The sequence below is a fragment of the Phocoena phocoena genome, chromosome 11 (genome assembly GCF_963924675.1).
Source record: "Phocoena phocoena chromosome 11, mPhoPho1.1, whole genome shotgun sequence".
NCBI lineage: Eukaryota > Metazoa > Chordata > Mammalia > Artiodactyla > Phocoenidae > Phocoena > Phocoena phocoena.
The window spans coordinates 71,891,688-71,913,028 of record NC_089229.1 but is presented as its reverse complement, the minus strand read 5'-3'; the positions used below and the strand labels follow the sequence as shown (position 1 = coordinate 71,913,028).

Sequence of the window (21,341 nt, the reverse complement as noted above, 5' to 3'; positions counted from 1 at the left end):
AGAGTTTAAAACTATTCCTTCAAGAATGAACATCTTTTTACTGGCTGAAGAACATAATTAGATATTTGAGGCAAGAGAAATAGCATAAATGAAGGTAATAAGGTTTGAAAAATTGCATGTCGTATTTGGGGGAATGTCCTGGAGCAGAAAGGTTTTAGAAGATTTTAAAATAGGTTAATGACCTGATCATATCCAGACTAGAAAAGTACTATAGTGGCTCTGGGGAGAATGGGTTGAAGGTGGGTGATCCTGGAGACCGATGGGCACTAAGTTGGTGCCATCACGCCACAAGACTGTCCCCTCAAACCTCTTGGACACACTTTAATTCTGAAGAATTCAGGAATTTTCCTCAACCATCTTGTTCCACTGACCTGGTACCCTGAATCTTAGGGTCTTCTTTCCTTTTATTTTTTAATCCTTAATATTGGGTCATGAAAGGAGCACAGGCTTTGGAGCCAGCAGATTTGATTTCAAATCCAAGTCTCTTATTGACTAGCTCTAAGGGTTTGGACAAATCACATATTTTTCCTAAATATTCATCTATAAAATGGGGGTAATAATTTTTACGGCATAGGTTTTTTAAAAATAAGGATTGGAGGTAATGTGTTTATAGAAGTTAGCACAGTACCTGGCATATAATATTTATATTATCTATGACTTTGTTCTTCTAGTTGGTAACATCACATTCCATCGCCTTTCAGAAGCTGTTGCTGGGTTGGGCCAGTGTGCTATGCTGCAGGTTGCTAAGGCTTCTCTCTGCTTACTATGGTCACTCTAGTTTTTGTAGCAGCTAGCATGCTAACCCACCTTGAGGACCTGCTCTGAAAACGTAACATTCAGGGAAAGGTAGAAAACTGAGAGACAAGATACGTTTTTGTGGAAATTAAAATTCTTGTCCTGGAAAACCAGAAGTAAATGATGACTGTCCTTTGCATGTGGCATTAGCAAATTTTATGATATTTATACTCACACTTAGTTATTCTGTGTCACGAATGAAGGCAGGGCAGTAGCATTTACTGTGTTAAGGTACTAGTTTCCCAGATGTCTTCCAATGAACAAACAGAAGTCCAGAAAGTATGAGAAATGTGTAAATTGTTGGAGCCTCAGGTATTCTGACTTCAAGCCTATGAGTTTTATTTCATACCATGTTGCCTTTTTCATGGTAACTAACTCTCATGTGGCAGATTTATTTGATTTATGCTGCTCTGATATTTGTGGTGCTAATCTTATTTTATTTTCCTAATCTATTTCAAGGATGAGTTTTGCCTTATTTTGTTTCATTCTGAATTTACGGATGTAGGGAAAAATCACACCAAGTTTGATTATCAGTCTCTTAAAAGGAAAAATGACAGGTTGTTAATGTGCTTACCTACTCTTTTTCTTTAATAGGTATGTGAGAAAGCGAGCAGTCCCAAAGTGGTAGAACTGTTACTGAATAGTGGATCCCGTGAGCAGGATGTACGGAAAGCTCTAACAATCAGCATTGGGAAAGGCGACAGCCAAATCATCAGCTTACTCTTAAAGAGGCTTGCCCTGGATCTGGCCAATAATAGCATCTGCCTTGGAGGATTTTGTATGGGAAAAATTGAACCTTCTTGGCTTGGTCCTCTATTTCCAGATAAGACATCTAATTTAAGAAAAGAGACAAGTAAGTATTAACAAGAAAAGTCTGTACAAGTCTTAATTTTAGTAGTAGTTTTAAAAATCACTAATCTTTTAGTTAGTTTTCATTCCAGTTTGGTTCAACTTAAGCCAAAAATATTGTAAAGGCTTGGATATCTTTTTTTTTGTCAAGAAATGCTTGAAACTGACATTATATTTAAGTTCTTTATGAGCCAGCAAATACATATTTTATAAAGATAGAGCAAAACAGTGGGATCTTTCTGTCAGGTTTCTTTTCTTTGTTACATATTTTATTTTTTATTATACAAATAATCTGTGTGCATTTACAAATAGAAAAACATAAGAATTCTAAGGAAGAAAATAACAACTTATTTTTTCACTTATAGGTAATCAATGTAGATTTTTTCCCTAGACTTTTTGTATGCTTACATATGAATTAAAATATGTGCATGGAAATATAAACACATATATACTTTGCATTTTCAAGTTAGTATACTTCGCATTTCACTTAAGGATGTAATTTCAAGTTAATATAGATCTTGTATACATTAAGTACATTGATGACAGTTACCACTAGCATCTATACTAGTGCTTTTCACATAGTAAGTGCTCATTAAATATAGTATAGGCAAATATAAAATTCGGTAAGAAATTGTTGATAAGCATATGTGGAAACAGGCACTTCACACATTATAGATATGAATTCAAATCTTCCTCTTTTGAGGAAAATTTGGCAATATCCATTAATACTTTAAATGTACACCCATACTTTTTTGACCCAGGAATATGCTGATAGGGGTCCATGATACAGGCATTCTTTTTTTTTTTTTTAATTTTATTTATTTATTCATTTATTTATTTATTTATTTATTTATTTATTTTCATTTATTTATTTTTTTGGCTGTGTTGGGTCTTCATTTCTGTGCGCAGGCTTTCTCTAGTTGCGGCGAGCGGGGGCCATTCTTCATCGTGGTGCGCGGGCCTCTCACTGTCGCGGCCTCTCTTGTTGTGGAGCACAATCTCCAGACGCGCAGGCTCAGTAGTTGTGGCTCACGGGCGTAGTTGCTCCGCGGCACGTGGGATCTTCCCAGAGCAGGGCTCAAACCCGTGTCCCCTGCATTGGCAGGCGGATTCTCAACCACTGCACCACCAGGGAAGTCCCTAGAATGCATTCTTTTTTTTTTTTTTTTTTTTTTTTGCGGTACGCGGGCCTCTCACTGTTGTGGCCTCTCCCGTTGTGGAGCACAGGCTCCGGATGCACTGGCTCATGGGCCTAGCCACTCCGCAGCATGTGGGATCTTCCTGGACTGGGGCACGAACCCGTGTCCCCTGCATCGGCAGGTGGACTCTCAACCACTGCGCCACCAGGGTAGCCCTTAGAATGCATTCTTAAGGGAAAAAACAGTTAGAGAAGTGTTTTTAGTATACTAATATTGGTGAAAAGACAATTGGGATATGGTAGTCATAAGTGTTCGAATGTGAAAAGACCATGTTGAGAAAATAATCCAGAAATGGGTGCCCTGGTTGCCTTTGGGGACCTTGGAAACTAATGAAATATGATTAGAGTCTATGTTTTATCACTTCAATTGGTCTCATGCCAACAACCTGCTTACTTTAATCTTTGATCTCTGATGGAGAGGAATTGTGGGCCTTTGGAGAGGTATGAAGGGAGATATACATTCAGGGTATTCTTTTGTTTCTGTATGAAGTTTTTTACAAGTATTGACAAGTCTTACCTAATTTAAAAAATATAATGTCATTTGAGAGATTGGAGGGCATAGCCATAATTTTTTGACAACTGGTCTGAGTAAAGAACATTTTGAATTCAAAGCTTTAAAACATTTTCCAGGTACTATTTGAGTTACGCACACATGTTGTAATGTGAGTTATGAGAGTAATATTTGAAGAAATTTTCCAGGATATATGTAGGACAATGAGAACTCTGCCACGTATTTCGTCAAAATAGAGCATAATATAAAATGCAGTAAAATAGCAAGAATGTTAAGAAGAATTTTGAAATTTCATCAAATTTCCTAATAGAATGAATCACTCAGCAAATAGTTTATAAAAATAAGAATATCATTTATTATCTTCTGTGTTCTAAGTGTTCCTGCTAAAAACTTCATATGCCTCATATTCTTTAATTTTTTCCATAATCCTGTGCTGTGTATATTGTTGTCTTCACTTCTCAAGTGAGGACACTGACACTCAGGGAGCTTGTATAACTTGCAAGTAGCTTGAGCACAGGCCTGTCTGGCTTCAAGGCCCAGACTTTTTCCTGCATCAAGTTAGTTTCATAAAGATTCAGTTTTGTCACCAACACCAAAGCTCTGTGTAAATTTTTTTTTTTTTTTTTTTTTTTTTTTTTTTTTTTGCGGTATGCGGGCCTCTCGCCGTCGCGGCCCCTCCCGTTGTGGAGCACAGGCTCCGGACATGCAGGCTCAGCAGCCATGGCTCACGGGTCCAGCCGCTCCGCGGCATGTGGGATCTTCCCGGGCCGGGGCACGAACCCTTGTCCCCTGCATCGGCAGGCAGACTCTCAACCACTGCGCCACCAAGGAAGCCCTCTGTGTAAATTTTTAAAAAATTTAAGTTCATTGCCTGCTACTTTATACAGTATCATGATTGTAAAGTGACTTTGAAGTAAGAATAAAAAATCTTAAAAGTAGGAGACTATATAAGGAACTTTGGTATGATATATGTTTATGCTTGTATAATTATTGATTTCTAAAAATAGAACTACCATACGACCCAGCAGTCCCACTACTGGGCATATACCCAGAGAGAACCATAATTCAAAAAGAGTCATGTACCACAATGTTCATTGCAGCTCTATTTACAATAGCCAGGATATGGAAGCAACCTAAGTGTCCATTGACAGGTGAATGGATAAAGAAGATGTGACACATATATGCAATGGAATATTACCCAGCCATAAAAAGAAACGAAATTGAGTTATTTGTAGTGAGGTGGATGGACCTAGATCTGTCATACAGTGTGAAATAAGTCAGAAAGAGAAAAACAAATACCATATGCTAACACATATATATGGAATCTAAAAAAGAAAAGGTTCTGAAGAACCTAGGGGCAGGACAGGAATAAAGATGGAGACATAGAGAATGGACTTGAGGACATGGGGAGGGGGAAGGGTAAGCTGGGACGAAGTGAGAGAATGGCATGGACATATATACACTACCCAATGTAGAATGGATGGCTTGTGGGAAGCAGCCGCATAGCACAGGGAGATCAGCTCAGTGCTTTGTGACCACTTAGAAAGGTGGGATAGGGAGGGTGGGAGGGAAACGCAAGAGGGAGGAGATATGGGGATGTATGTATATGTATAGCAGATTCACTTTGTTATAGAGCAGAGACTAACACAACATTGTAGAGCAATTATACTCCAATAAAGATGTTGAAAAATAAAAAGTTGTTGCTGGTATATCTTTTTATTTTTAGATATAGGATCCACCCTAGCGAGAATGGTGCTCAGATATCAGATGAAAAGTGCTGTGGAAGAAGGAACAGGCTCAGGCAGCAGTGGGACTTTTTCTGAAGAAATACTTGATAAATTTGATGAATGGACCTTCATTCCTGAGTCTTATGTTGACAGTGTATTTGCTCAAAGCGATGACCTGGATAGTGAAGGTAATTATTACTAAACAATAGAGTCAGTTATGTTTTAAAACACTTACCCTCTGGCATTGAACAGTAGAAACTGAGACAAAAATCTGATTTACTTCATTTGGAAAATCTTGAGGAAAACTGTATTCATTAGTGGAAATAGTTAATGCTTACTATTACTTTACTACTACTTAAGGCAATGAAGAAAATGTATGTCTACACTTTTAAGTGTTATCATACTGCCCATAATCAGTGAGTGGTGGCTACTGCAGTGAAAACACTGACTCAGAATGGAATTGGATTCCATATTCCATCATCGACTAGATACTTCTGTGGTTTGTGTAAGCCCCTTATCCTTATTAAAAGCAGTGTTGCTAAACTTCCAGGATTATTTATAGGAATTTGGAAAAATGTATGTAAAGTGTCTGGGAGAGTGTTTGCAAATAGAAAGTGCTTAATAAAAAATATTTTTATCTTTATTAGAGTTAAAAATAATATTTTAATAACTCCTGAAATAACAAAAATTTAACATGGCAAGATATTAATGGCAGTGATTAAGGCTGACATTTAACATACTACAGTTTGGTAAAAATAGGGTGAGGTGCTTTTTTATTAAAATAGTATGATTGAAACCTTTGAGTGATAGAATAAAGACATTTGAGAGGGCAAAAATAAGAGTTATTCCAAAATCTCATGTCTCAAGTCCAAACATTCTTTAAAACCAACTTTATTGGGACTTCCCTGGTGGTGCAGTGGTTAAGAATCTGCCTGCCAATGCAGGGGACATGGGTTCGAGCCCTGGTCCAGGAAGATCCCACATGCCGCAGAGCAGCCAAGCCTGCACGCCACAACTACTGAGCCTGCACTCTAGAGCCCGTGAGCCATAACTACTGGTCCCATGTGCTACAACTACTGAAGCCCACGCACCTAGAGCCTGTGCTCTGCAATAATAGAAGCCACCACAATGAGAAGCCTGCGCACCGCAACCAAGAGTAGCCCCCGTTTGCCGCAACTAGAGAAAGCCCACACCCAGCAACGAAGACCCAATGCAGCCAAAAATAAATAAATAAACAAAACCCCCCGCAACTTTATTGAGATATACTAATTTACCCATTTTAAGTATATGTTTTCATTTATACATCCATGTAATCATCACCACTATTAAGTTATGCAATGTTTCTATCATCCAAAAAAGTCCTTTTATATGTCTCTTTACAAAAAACGTCCCCCCCTACCTTGTCCCTTGGCAACCGCTGATTTGCTTTCTGTCACAATAGATTAAATTATTATTTTCTCAAGTTTCATATAAATAGGATACAGTATGTCCTTTTTTATGTCTGGCTGTTTTCTGAAGTGGTTATACCATATTATACTCCCACCAGCAATGTATGAATATTCTAGTTGCTCTGAATCCTCATTACACTATAACACTTAGTATCGTAAGTCAGTTTAATTTTAGCCATTCTAGTGAGGCTGTAGTCCTAGCTTATTTGGGTTTAATTTTCATTTCCCTGAAAACTATTGATATTGAGAATATTTTCATGTTCTTATTGGCCATTCATATATTGATATTTTCTTTGCAAAGTGTCTGTTCAAATCTTTGCTAACTTTTAATTGTCTTGTTGTCTTATGTTATTTTAAGAGTTCTTTTATATTCTAAGTAGAAGTCATTTGACAGATATATGAATTACAAATATTTTCTTTCATTTATAGCTTGTTTTTTCATTTATTAATGTTATTTTTCAAAGAGCAGAGGTCTTAAATTTTGAAAAGTGCAGTGTTTCTGTTTTTTCTTTTCTAGTTTGTGCTTTTTCTATCCCATTTAAGAAATCTTTTCCTATCTCAAATTTGTGAATATTTTCTCTTATGTTTTCTTATAGAAGTGTTAAATTGTTAGCTTTTACATTTAGGTCTATAATCCATTTTAATTTTGGTATATAGTGTCAGTGAAGAATTGACATTTCTTTTTCACATAGATATCCAGTTGTTTTAACATCACTTGTTGAATATACTATATTTCCTCATTGAATTAATGGCATGTTTGTCCAATTTAACTGACCATATAGGTGTGGTTCTATTTCTGCATTCTTTTTTAAAAAAAGTAAAAAAAAAATTTATTGGAGTATAGTTGACTTACAATGTTGTGTTAGTTTCACGTGTACAGCAAGGTGAATCAGTTATACATACACATATATCCACTCTTTTTATAGGTTCTTTTCCCATATAGGCCATTACAGAGTATGAAGTAGACATACCTGTGCTATACAGTAGGTTCTTATTAGCTGTCTATTTTATATATAGTATTGTGTATATGTCAATCCCAGTCTCCCAATTTATCCCTCCCCTCCTTATCCCCTGGTAACCATAAGTTTGTTTTCTACATCTGTGACTCTACTTCTGTTTTGTTAATAAGTTCATTTGTACCCTTTTTTTAGATTCCACATATAAGTGATATCATCATATGATATTTGTCTTTCTGTGTCTTGACTTATTTTACTCAGTACAGCAATCTCTAGGTTCATCCATGTTGCTGCAAATGGCATTATTTTGTTCTTTTTTTTAAGCCTGAGTAATATTCTATTGTATATGGGTACCACATCTTCTTTATCCATTCCTCTGTTGATGGACATTTAGGTTGCTTCCATGTCCTGGCTATTGTAAATAGTGCTGCAGTGAACATTGGGGTGCATGTACCTTTTCAAATTATGGTTTTCTCCAGGTATATGACTCAGAGTGGGATTTTATTCTGTGCCATTGATTTAAATCTTTATCCTTATGCCAATGCCATACTGTCTTGATTACTTTAGCTTAATGAAATCTGGTAGTATAAGTTCTCTGGTGGTGTTCTTTTTCAAAATTTTTCTTCTTATACTAGATTGTTTGCATTTCCATATACATTTTGAATCAACTAATTAATTTTATGCTGGGATTTTTTATTAGAATTAAATCTATATATACATTTAATATAGAATTAATGTATAAAATATTATTGTTATATAATATATAATTAACATATAAATAAAAATTTCTTTAGATTAAACCTAGAAATAAATTTGAGGGAACTGGTGTCTTAATAATGAGTCTTCTGACATATAAATGTAGTATTTATTTCCGTTTATTTGTCATTTAAATTTCTCCCACCAATGTTTTGTATTGCATGTTTTTCGATGCTATTGTAAATAGTATTGTTTTTGAATTCCAATTTCCAGTAGTTCATTCACTGCTGGTTTATAGAAATGCTGTTGATTTCTTTGTATGTTAATGTATCCTGTGGGCTTGCAAAACTCAAGAGTTATGACAGCTTTTTGTTGACTCCACACATTTTTCTATGTTCACAATAATGCCATTTGCTAATACAGACAGATTTACTTCTTCCTTTTAACCTGTATATCTTTTTTTCTTCTTCTTTTTCATGTCTTATTACACTGGCTAGGACCTCCAGTACTATGCTGAATAGAAGTGGTAAGAGTAGGCATTGTTCCCTGGCTTCCAAACTTAGGGGGAAAGCATTCAGTCTCTCATCATTAAGTATGATGTTATATGTAGTTTTTTTTTTTTTTTTTTTTAATAGCTATCCTTCATCAGGTTTAGGAAACTTGTTTCTAGTAATTATTTGCTGCAACTTGTTATCATAATGGGTGTTGGAAAATGCTTTTCTGCATCTGTTGAAATGGGCATATTTTCTCCCTTTATTCTGTTATTTAGTTAATTACATTGATTGATTTCCTAATGTTAAACCAAACTTGCTTTTCTGGGCTAAATCTTACTGGGTTATGGTGTATTATCCTTTTAATATATTATTTGATTTGATTTTCTAAAATTTTGTTAAGGATATTGCATCTATGAGGGATATTGGTCTGTAGTTTTGTTTTGTTGTAACTATGAGAATATGCTAGCCTCTTGAAATGAATTGGAAAGTGCTCCTGACTCCACTGTTTTCTGAAAGAATTTGTGTAGGAGAGGTCTTAAATGTTTAATAGGATTCATGAGTAAAGCCTTGTAGGTTAGGAATACTTTTTGGTGGTGGGGGGGAGGCTTTTTAATTATAAATATAATAACTTTAATAAATTTATGGTTCTTTTGATTTTTCTGTTACTTCTTTTGTCAGTTTTTGTAATTTGAAATGTTCAAGGAATTTGTCCACTTTACATAAGTTGCCAAATTTATTTATTGTTATTTATAATCTCTTATTGTCCTGTTAATGTTTATAAGATCATTAGTGATATCTGATCTTTAATTCTTGACATTGATAGTTTTTGTCTTTCCTTTTTTTCCTTCTTCAGTCTAGCTCAAGATTTATCAATTTTATCGATCTTTTCAAAGAATCAGGTTTTTGTTTCATTGACTTTCTGTATTGATTGTCCATTTTATTTTTCATTGATTTTTGCTTTTTCTTTTCTTTTTCTTTTTCTTTTTTTTTACTTATTTAGATTTTATTTGACTCTTATTTTATAGATTCTTAACATGGAAGCTTAGAACACTGATTTTTAGAGCTTTCTAATTTTATAATATAAACATTTAAGACCATGCAGATCCTTCTGAACACCATTTTAGCTGCATCCCACAACTTTTATATATTCTGTTTACATTCACTTTTGAAATTTTCTAATTTCCTTTGAGATTTTTTGACTCATGATTTATTTAGAAGAGTGTTGTTTATTTTCCAAATACTTGGACATTTTGCCACATAGCTTTCTCTTATTGGTTTCAAATTTCATTTTGTTGTGGTTAAAGAACCTACTCTGATGATTTCTGTCCTTTTATATTTATTGAGACATGCTTTGTGGACTACTGTGTGGTCTATCTTCATGAATGTTTCATGTGCAATTAAAAAAATGTGTATTTGGTTGTTGTTGGGTGAAATTGGGTCAACTTGTTTGATAGTGTTTTTCAGGTCCTCTATATCTTTACTGATTTTTTCTCTACTTGTTATATTTAAGAACAAAGTGTTGAGATTGTAATTTGTTAATTTTCCTTTTCATTTTATCAGTTTATGCTTTGTGTATTTTGAAGCTCTGTTACTGGGTGAACATACATTAAATACTATAATTTTTTTGATGACTTAACCTCCTTGTATTGATCCAAGTTTGCATCTAGTATCATTTCCTTCCTCCTGAAGAACTCCCTTTTACATTTCTTCTAGTGCACAGCTATAGGAAATCCCTATGCAGATTACTGGAGCTCTTTTTCCATGACTCTCTCCTGGAACTCCCAGCTAAGTTAGTCTCCATGAACACTGATCTCCATTTCCTCATCTCAAGAAAGCCATTGGGCTTTGTTTAAATTCCTTCTCATTGTGCCAATGGCCCTTAAATTGCCTCCAGGCAGAAAGCCAGGGTGATCATAAGGTTCACATAGTTTGTTTCCCTTCTTTCAGGGATTACACAGTCCTGTACTCTCTGCAGCCCAATGTCTGAAACCAGTTGTTTTAAAAAATTTGTCCAATTTTCTAGTTGTTTGTTGTGGGGAGGTTAAGTTCAGTGTTTGTTACACCATCATAGATGAAAGAAGAATTCTCATTAAATATTTTTAAATAAAGGAAAACATCAGAAATGCTAATGTAAAAATAATTGATTTTTGGATTTGTAAATTTTATAATGTTTTGACACAATTAATTCTTTATGCTTGTAAGATAAAAAGTGATAGAATTTAAAATCTCATGAGTTCTTAAAAATGGCTCTACATTATTTATCCTTAAAATATGACTAATATTGATCCTTATTTTCTTGAAAATCCATAATTTTAAAAATAATTCTTTTCTCTCTCAAAACAATATTGCCAACTAAACTCATTGTGTTTATTTTAATGTCATTTCATAAATGAAACTATAAAATATGTAATTCAAACAGAGATGTACTCAAAATTACTGAATGTTAAATAATTTAGTGTGATTCCAATATTTAAAACAAGATTCGAAAATTTTCTAAGCAAAATTCAGAGAAACAGAAAGGAATAACATTGATCAGATTTATGTATAAACTTTGTCTGCTTCCTGAACATGCATGTATTTATTGTAGCACTTGTAACTATTTTTTTACTTGGCTCTTTCCTGCTGTACTATGAGCTCATATGAGGCCTGGATTATTTTTCCTGCTTATCTTTATCCTGCACTTACTCAGTGTCTAGTCTGTGACAGCCATTCAATAAATATTTGTGGATGAAGAATAATGTAGTTGAATTTGAAAATGACAAGCTGACATAGTTTATCATTTCTATTTTAAAGATGTTACAAAAGGAATTGGGCAATTTCCATTCATGAAAATGTGTTTAATGTTTTGTGATTGAACTACTATGCTAGCATCTTATGATTAGGTCAGCTTTTCTTACTTGCCTTTATGTTATTGTTTAAAAATAGGAAGTGAAGGCTCATTTCTTGTGAAAAAGAAATCAAATTCAATTAGCGTAGGAGAATTTTACCGAGATCCTGCCTTGCAGCGTTGCTCACCAAATTTGCAAAGACATTCCAATTCATTGGTAAGTTATACTGTAAAAACTGCAGTTAAATATTGTATACTTTTTGACATTCTTTCAATAACTGAAATTGTGTGCCAAAGCTAGGAACTATTGGTGCAGAAATTCCCTAATGTGAGAAAACTGTCTCTCTATATATACACGTGTGTGTGTGCGTGCACGTATGCTATTTTAAATTTACATTTGTAGACTTTTGAGCATGTTTGGGGCATATAGGTGCTCTGTACACTTTAAAATGGTTTTACTCTTTCTTCTTTTTAGAGCTTCATGTCTATGGAGCCCAGACTAGGTCTGTGTCTTATGGTATGGCTTGGTCCCATGAATATTTTAGCTAGTAATCTTATAGTGACTCCTAAAGAAACCAGATAGGAAAATGTTCTCTTTGCTCCAAAAAATGATGGTAATTTTATTATAAATATTTAATAGGGACCCATGTTTGATCATGAAGATTTACTGAAGAGAAAAAGAAAAATATTGACTTCAGATGATTCACTCAGTAAGTATTTGAAAGTAATCACAAGTAAATAGATATTTTGAGCAGAATACAGCACTTTGATAAATTTCCTCTGATTATGCAAATTTTCTTGATGCCAATTTCACATAACCTTCAAATTATATTTACCTAATGATTCCATAGACTGTAGAAAAATGAAATACAATTATAGATTTAAAAATTTAGCCTTTATGATGTTATACATCATACAGTTTTTATCCTTTCTACTGTATTCCTGAAATGTAAATAATACCCTCACCAATGCCACTCTTGATGTTCTTCTTCTTCAGGTCTGTTGTTTTTTTACACTACTTATACCACCTGATTAAATATTTATTATTTACTGTTTATCGCTGACACTGTAATGTAAGTTCCATAGTTTGGTTTTCTGTTGAATTTCCAGTGCCTTGAAGACAGCCTGACAGTAGTAGGTGATCCATAAACATTTACCATATGAACTTAAATTACTTGCTTATATTTCCATTGTTTGTTTGTTTTTGACAAAAGGAGCATCAAAATTCCAATCACATATGAGGCATTCAGAAAGCATTTCTTCCCTGTCTTCTGAGAGAGAATATATTACATCTTTAGACCTTTCAGCAAATGAACTAAGAGATATTGATGCCCTGAGCCAGAAATCCTGTATAAGTGGTCATTTGGAGCATCTTGAAAAGCTGGAACTTCACCAGAATGCACTCACGAGCTTTCCACAACAACTATGTGAAGTAAGTTTAATTTATCCTTATAATTCTCAGGATATTTGAAGAGCTTTTACATTTATATCTAACTTTCATGCTTAAATCTTTAAAAGGAACGTTCTGTTTTTGTGTCATTGGACAATAATTCCCCCATTATTCTGGTTGTCATACAAGTATCTTAGTCTGTGTGGTATTCCAGAAGCATCTTTGGGGGCAGGTAATGGAAATGGAAATGTGATTAAAAAGGAATTCGAGGTTCTGTCCTGATGCTACATGGTAAGTATTAAAGTCTAGCAAGGCTATGTGTTGATTATGCCTTCAATTATTTAATTCTAGTAGGACAACTTAAACTGTTTAAATTAGGTTAGACCTAGTTTGGTGGTCCTGGCTCTGCTCAGCTACCAACTGTGTGACAATAAGAACATATTACTCTGACTGCTGTAGACCTTAATTTTCTTATCTGCAAAATACAGAGGCTCAACTAAACTATCCATAAGGCATTAATTGAGTTTTGAAATTATGTGCAGCTTAAAAATTGATTTTTATGCTCAAAGTTCCCATTTCATAAAAATTAAAGTATAAAATAGTCTGCTAATAGGGTAGTCCTCTGACTATTGACTTTGTTCATCCTTTTTTTATGTACTTAGATCAGAAGTCAAAGAAAATATACGGACAAAACGATCTTAATACAAATGTTTAAATTTTTAAACAAATTCTTGAACTGAACTGCAAAGTTTGAAAAAGAATTATACCTGTTTTTATAAACTAGTGTTGTTGCCAGTACATTTCCCTTTTTCTAATTTTTAAAATTTACCATAGTTTTGACATATTTTAACAGCAACATTGCATGATTTTTAAATATATTTAAGTGGTATCTTTCCCCTAAAGTTTGTATATCTGGGGAGAGAGAAGAAAAAAAGGTGATCCCTAATGCTACCCCAATGTCTAAAATATATCCCCACTCTATTCTCCTCTTTATGCAGGCCCAAGTTACAAGGGCCTCATTTTTTTTTTAACATCTTTATTGGAGTATAATGACTTTAAAATGGTGTGTTAGTTTCTGCTTTATAACAAAGTAAATCAGCTATACATATACATATATCCACATAGCTCCTCCCTCTTGTGTCTCCCTCCCAAACTCCCTACCCCACCCCTCTAGGTGTTCACAAAGCTCCAAGCTGATCTCCCTCTGCGATGCGGCTGCTTCCCACTTGCTATCTGTTTTACATTTGATAGTGTATATATGTCCATGCCACTATCTCACTTTGTCCCAGCTTACCCTTCCCCCTCCCCATGTCCTCAAGTCCATTCTCTATGTCTGTGTCTTTATTCCTGTCCTGCCCCTAGGTTCTTCAGGAACATGTTCTTTTCTCTTCTTTTCTTTTTAGATTCCGTATATATGTGTTAGAATATGGTATTTGTTTTTCTCTTTCTGACTTACTTCACTCTGCATGACAGACTCTAAGTCCATCCACCTCACTACAAATAACTCAATTTTGTTTCTTTTTATGGCTGAGTAATATTCCATTGTATATATGTGCCACATCTACTTTATACATTTATCTTCTTTATCAGTGGACACTTAGGTTGGTTGCATGTCCTGGCTATTGTAAATAGAGCTGCAATGAACATTGTGGTACATGACTCTTTTTGAATTATGGTTTTCTCAGGGTATATGCCCGGTAATGGGATTGCTGGGTCATATGGTAGTTCTATTTTCATTTTTTTAAGGAACCTCCATACTGTTCTCCATAGTGGTTGTATCAATTAACATTCCCACCAACAGTGCAAGAGGGTTCCCTTCTCTCCACACCCTCTCCAGCATTTATTGTTTGTAGATTTTTAGATGATGGCCATTCTGACTGGTGTGAGGTGATACCTCATTGTAGTTTTGATTTGCATTTCTCTAATGATTAGTGATGTTGAGCATCCTTTCATGTATTTGTGGGCAATATGTATATCTTCTTTGGAGAAATGTCTATACTTATTCAGTCCATTTTTGGATTGGGCTGTTTCTTTTTTTGATATTGAGCTACATGAGCTGCTTGTATATTTTGGAGATTAATGCCTTGTCAGTTGCTTCATTTGCAAATATTTTCTCCCATTCTGAGGGTTGTCTTTTCTTTTGGTTTATGGTTTCCTTTGCTGTGCAAAAGCTTTTAAGTTTCATTATGTCCCATTTGTTTATTTTGTTTTTATTTCCATTTCTTTAGCAGATCGGTCAGAAAGGATCCTGCTGTGATTTATGTCATAGAGTGTTCTGCCTATGTTTTCCTCTCAGAGTTTGATAGTGTCTGGCCTTACATTTCGGTCTTTAATCCATTTTGAGCTTATTTTTGTATATGGTGTTAAGGAGTGTTCTAATTTCATTCTTTTACATGTAGCAGTCCAGTTTTCCCAACACCACTTTTTGAAGAGGCTGTCTTTTCTCCATTGTATATTCTTGCCTTCTTTATAAAAAATAAGGTGACCATATTGCGTGGGTTTACCTCTGGTATTTCTGTCCTGTTCCATTGATCTGTATTTCTGTCTTTATGCCAGTACCATACTGTCTTGATTACTGTAGCTTTGTAGTATAGTCTGAAGTCAGGGAGCCTGATTCCTCCAGCTCGTTTTTCTCTCTCAAGATTGCTTTGGCTATTTGGGGTCTTTTGTGTTTACATACAAATTGTGAAATTTTTTGTTTTAGTTCTGTGAAAAATGCCATTGCTAGTTTGATAGGGATTGCACTGAATCTGTAGGTTTTTTTGGGTAGTATAGTCATTTTCACAATGTTGATTCTTCCAATCCAAGAACATGGTATATCTCTCCATCTGTTTGTATCATCTTTACTTTCTTTCATCCGTGTCTTATAGTTTCTGCATACAGGTCTTTTGTCTCCTTAGGTAGGTTTATTCCTAGGTATTTTATTCTTTTTGTTTCAGTGGTAAATGGGAGTGTTTCCTTAATTTCTGTTTCAGATTTTTCATCATTAGTGTATAGGAATGCAAGAGATTTCTGTGCATTAATATTGTATCCTGCTACTTTACCAAATCCACTGGTTAGGTCTAGTAGTTTTCTGGTAGCATCTTTAGGATTCTCTCCATATAGTATCATGTCATCTGCAAAGAGTGACAGTGTTACTTCTTTTTTTCCGATTTGGATTCCCTTTCTTTTTCTTTTCTGATTGCTGTGGCTAAAACTTCCGAAACTATGTTGAATAATAGTGGTGAGAGTGGACAACCTTGTGTTGTTCTGATCTGAGGGGAAATGGTTTCAGTTTTTCACCACTGAGAACAATGTTGGCTGTGAGTTTGTCATATATGGCCTTTATTATGTTGAGGAAAGTTTCCTCTATGCCTACTTTCTGGAGGGTTTTTATCATAAATGGGTGTTGAATTTTGTCAAAAGCTTTTTCTGCATCTTTTGAGATGATCATATGGTTTTTATTCTTCAATTTGTTAATATTGTGTATCACATTGACTGATTTGCAGATATTGAAGAATCTTTGCATTCCTGGGGTAAACCCCACTTGATCATGGAGTATGATCCTTTAAATGTGCTGTTGGTTTTGTTTGCTAATATTTTGTTGAGGATTTTTGCATCTATGTTCAACAGTGATATTGGCCTGTCGTTTTCTTTCTTTGTGACATCTTTCTCTGGTTTTGGTATTAGGGTGATGATGACCTTGTAGAATGAGTTTGGGAGTGTTCCTCCCTCTGCTATATTTTGGAAGAGTTTGAGAAGGCTAGGTGTTAGCTCTTCTCTAAATGTTTGATAGAATTCGCCTGTGAAGCCAACTGGTCCTGGATTTTTGTTTGTTGGAAGATTTTTAATCACAGTCTCAATTTCAGAGCTTGTGGTTGGTCTGTTTATATTTTCTATTTCCTCCTGCTTCAGTCTCGGTAGGTTTTGCTTTTCTAAGAATTTGTCCATTTCTTCCAGGTTGTCCATTTTATTGGCATAGAGTTGCCTATAGTAATCTCTCCTGATCCTTTGTATTTCTGCAGTGTCAGTTGTTACTTCTCCTTTTTCCTTTCTCATTCTATTGATTTGAGTCTTCTCTCTTTTTTTCTCGATGAGTCTGGCTAATGGTTTTTCAATTTTGTTTATCTTCTCAAAGAACCAGCTTTTAGTTTTATTGATCTTTGCTGTCATTTCCTTCATTTCTTTTTCATTTATTTGTGATCTGATCTTTATGATTTCTTTCCTTCTGCTAACTTTGGGGTTTTTTTGGTTCTTCTTTTTCTAATTGCTTTAGGTGTAAGGTTAGGTTATTTGAGATGTTTCTTGTTTCTTGAGGTAGGATTGTGTTGCTGTAAACTTCCCTCTTAGAACTGCTTTTGCTGCATCACATAGGTTTTGGGTCGTCATGTTTTCATTGTCATTTGTTTCTAGGTATTTTTTGATTTCCTCTTTGATTTCTTCAGTGATCTCTTGGCTATTAAGTGGTGTATTGTTTAGCCTCCATGTGTTTGCATTTTTTACAGATTTTTTCCTGTAAGTGAAATCTAGTCTCATAGTGTTGTGGTCGGAGAAGATACTTGATACGATTTCAGAGTTCTTAAATTTACCGTGGCTTGATTTGTCACCCAAGATATGATCTCTTCTGGAGAATGTTCCATGAGCAGTTGAGAAGAAAGTGTATTCTGTTGTTTTTGGATGGAATGTCCTATAAATATCAATTAAGTCCATCTTATTTAATGTATCATTTAAGTCTTGTGTTTCCTTATTTATTTTCAATTTGAATGGTCTGTCCATTGGTGAAAGTGGGGTGTTAAAGTCCCCTACTATGGTTGTGTTACTGTTGATTTCCCCTTTTATAGCTTTTAGCCTTTGCCTTATGTATTGAGGTGCTCCTATGTTGGGTACATAAATATTTACAATTGTTATATCTTCTTCTTGGATTGACCCCTTGATCATTATGTAGTGTCCTTCTTTGTCTCTTGTAATAGTCTTTATTTTAAAGTCTATTTTGTCTGATATGAGAATTGCTACTCCAGCTTTCTTTTGGTTTCCATTTGCATGGAATATCTTTTTCCATCCCCTCACTTCCAGTCTGTGTGTGTTCCTAGGTCTGAAGTGGGTCTCTTGTAGACAGCATATATAGGGGTCTTGTTTTTGTATCCATTCAGTGGATACAGACATCCAGTCTGTGTGTTTTGGTTGGAGCATTCAGTCCATGTACATTTAAGTGTGAATATCAATATATATGTTCCTATTCCCATTTTCTTAATTGTTTTGTGTTTTTTATTGTAGGTCTTTTCCTTCTCTTGTGTTTCCTGCCTAGGTAGTTCCTTTAGCATTTGTTGTAAAGCTGGTTTGGTAGTGCTGAATTCTCTTAGCTTTTGCTTGTCTCTAAAGGTTTTAATTTCTCCATCAAATCTGAATGAGATCCTTGCTGGGTAGAGTAATCTTGGTTGTAGATTTTTCCCTTTCATCACTTTAAATATGTCCTGCCATTCCTTTCTGGCTTGCAGAGTTTCTGCTGAAAGATCAGCTGTTAACCTTATGAGGATTTTCTTGTATGTTATTGGTATTTCTCCCTTGCTGCTTTTAATATTTTTTCTTTGTATTTAATTTTTGATAGTTTGATTAATCTGTGTCTTGGTGTGCTTCTTCTTGGATTTATCCTGTATGGGACTCTCTGTGCTTCCTGCACTTGATTGACTATTTCCTTTCCCATATTAGGGAAGTTTTCAAAGGACCTCATTTTAAATGTCACTTCCTTACCATCTTCTTCCTTTCTTCTCTTGTCTTCCCTCCAGGCTAGGTTGGCTCCCATCTGGTTTACCTTTCCCTGGCACCCACTCTTTTTCTTCCAGTGCTCATTACTATAAATTTTGATCTAAAGTATATTGTCCTCACAAAATTGTAAACTCCTTTAGAACAGGAACTGTTTTAGACTTGTTCACATGTATCCCCAATGCCTACTAAGGTATGACATATAGTAGACGTTTGATAGATGATTACTGAACTAATTTGTGAAGGAATTAATGACTGACCCTTGGTAGACCATCAATATTTGCTAAAGATTAAGTAAAAGAAAACTAGAATTTAGCCTAGTGGAAACAAAGAGAATGAAGAGAGCATGGCAAGGTGAAATACATTAGGGCATTCAAAGACTGGGCCAGCTCATAACTTTCTCTAAGGAAATTTCAAGTCAGCACCACTAGATGGGACTTTTTGTTACTGCTTGTAGCTGTCTCTTTACAAGAAAATTTGGTGATTAAACCTTGGGAATAAATAATGTAAAAATCTTTCCTTCTGAATAATCTTGTAGTATCTGAAACAATGATAGAAATTTTGAAACTGATTTTTTGGGCAGTGATCCATTAATAAGCCTTTTTAATCATGTTAAACTGTTTAGAATTCCATATGAGAATAAGTACATATATTGATTTATAAGGAGGAGAATAACGAAGTGATTGTTTTTTGGTAGTTTAGCCCTTTGACAGTAATTCATACGAAACATTTTAAAAATTGATATGATACATAAATGGAAGTTTTGCTATTATCATAGTAAAATTAGAAATTGATTAAAAATAGAAAATAGAGATTTGAAACAAAACATTTCATTTAAAAATAGAGGTTAGGGCTTCCCTGGTGGCGCAGTGGTTAAGAATCTGCCTGCCAATGCAGGGGACACAGGTTTGAGCCCTGGTCTGGGAAGATCTCACATGCCGTGGAGCAACTAAGCCTGTGCACCACAACTACTGAGCCTGTGCTCTAGAGCCCACGAGCCACAACTACTAAGCCTGCGTGCCACAACTACTGAAGCCTTTGTGCCTAGAGCCTGTGCTCCGCAACAAGAGAAGCCACCGCAATGAGAAGCCCGCAAGCTGCAACAAAGAGTAGCTCCTGCTTACCGCAACTAGAGAAAGTCTGTGCAGAGCAACAAAGACCCAATGAAGCCAAAAATAAATAAATAAAATAAATTAAAAAATAGAAAATAAAAAGGAGGTTATAAAATAAAATGTGTATTATATACATGACTACTTTATGGTAAATCTTATTTATATTAAAATGTGTAACAATTTCTAAAAGCTAGTGTTAAAAACTATATTCCCAGGATTATGTTATACTGCTTATTCATTAAGTCATTAGTTCAAAAGTATTCTTCCATTTTACTCATTGCAGGAATAGTTTACAAGAAAAGCTGAATTAGACTCTAAACCTTATTTCTATGAGTGTGCTTTTGACCTTCTACCTGTTATATTTTTCCCGGCTTTACCCATTTTATTAGCAGAGCAGGTAGTACCAGTCAGTATACTGAAGTTCTCTTGTAGATTGTGTTTTCAATTTTTTGGAAAATTCTTAATGGTTCTAGTTACCAGAAGTATGGAAGGCAGAAATATTAGCTAAACTTAAGTTGTTCAGGTGGTTCATTAAAAAATTTTAAAATATTGTCTTTCCAGACTCTGAAGTGTTTGACACATTTGGACTTGCAAAGTAATAAATTTACATCATTTCCCCCTTACTTGTTGAAAATGAATTGTATTGCCAACCTTGACGTCTCTCGAAATGACATTGGACCCTCAGTAGTTTTGGATCGGGCTGTGAGGTGCTCAACCTTGAAACAGTTTAACCTGTCCTACAATCAGCTATCTTTTCTTCCTGAGAATCTCGGTGATGTGGTAGAGAAACTTGAACAGCTCATTTTAGAAGGGTAAGAAAGGGGTTCATTGAAGAAAAAAGGGTCACCTCACGTTGAAGTTTCATAAGGTTGACATACAATGACATTGTTTCCATAGTAATGACTTTTACATGGTAATGTGATAAAAGACTGAGGAAATTCATAATACAGCTTCTTTCAATTGTCTTAAATTTTTAAAACTAATTTTAAAATTAATAAATGTGCTTTAATGCTATTTTTGAAGATATTTTGACTATTTTTCTTCAAAGCATGTGAATTTATGCAATTTAATCCTCATTTTGTCTCTTACGACTAGAAATAAAATATCAGGAATATGTTCCCCTTTGAGCCTGAAGGAACTGAAGATTTTAAACCTTAGTAAAAACCACATTTCATCTCTATCAGAGGACTTTCTTGAGACTTGTCCTAAAGTGGAGAGTTTAAGTGCCAGAATGAATTTTCTTGGTAAGTGTTTTATATGAGTCTTCTCCTTCCAGTCCTTTTGAGTGTTGTATGGGTCGAATGCAACAAATAAATGTAATTGCATGAGCCATATATGGACATTTTAGGTGGGGATTTAAAGGTGGCATTTCAGTTAAATATTATGCTGGAGTTTTAAATATCAAGTTAGCAGGTTGGTGATAAAAAGAAATGAGCTGTCAAGCCGTGAAATGTGGAGGGAACTTAAATGCATATTGCTAAGTGAAAGAAGCCAATCTGACAAGGCTACACACTGTATAATTTCAACTATATGACATTTTGGGAAAGGCAAAACTAAGGGGTTAGTAAAATAATCAGTGATTTCCAAGATTTTGGAGGG

General features: G+C 34.8%; 1 protein-coding gene across 1 annotated transcript in view; it reads left to right on the top strand.

Moving 5' to 3' along the window:
* The window catches only part of LRRK2 (leucine rich repeat kinase 2), a 149,004-nt gene that overhangs the window by 62,156 nt on the left and 65,507 nt on the right, over positions 1-21,341 (top strand). Inside the window, exons 19-25 of the mRNA XM_065887771.1 lie at positions 1,390-1,648; positions 5,080-5,268; positions 11,600-11,718; positions 12,142-12,211; positions 12,716-12,933; positions 20,304-20,554; positions 20,838-20,986. Coding sequence (XP_065743843.1) covers positions 1,390-1,648; positions 5,080-5,268; positions 11,600-11,718; positions 12,142-12,211; positions 12,716-12,933; positions 20,304-20,554; positions 20,838-20,986 — 1,255 coding nt within the window. The remainder of the gene's footprint in view (positions 1-1,389; positions 1,649-5,079; positions 5,269-11,599; positions 11,719-12,141; positions 12,212-12,715; positions 12,934-20,303; positions 20,555-20,837; positions 20,987-21,341) is intronic.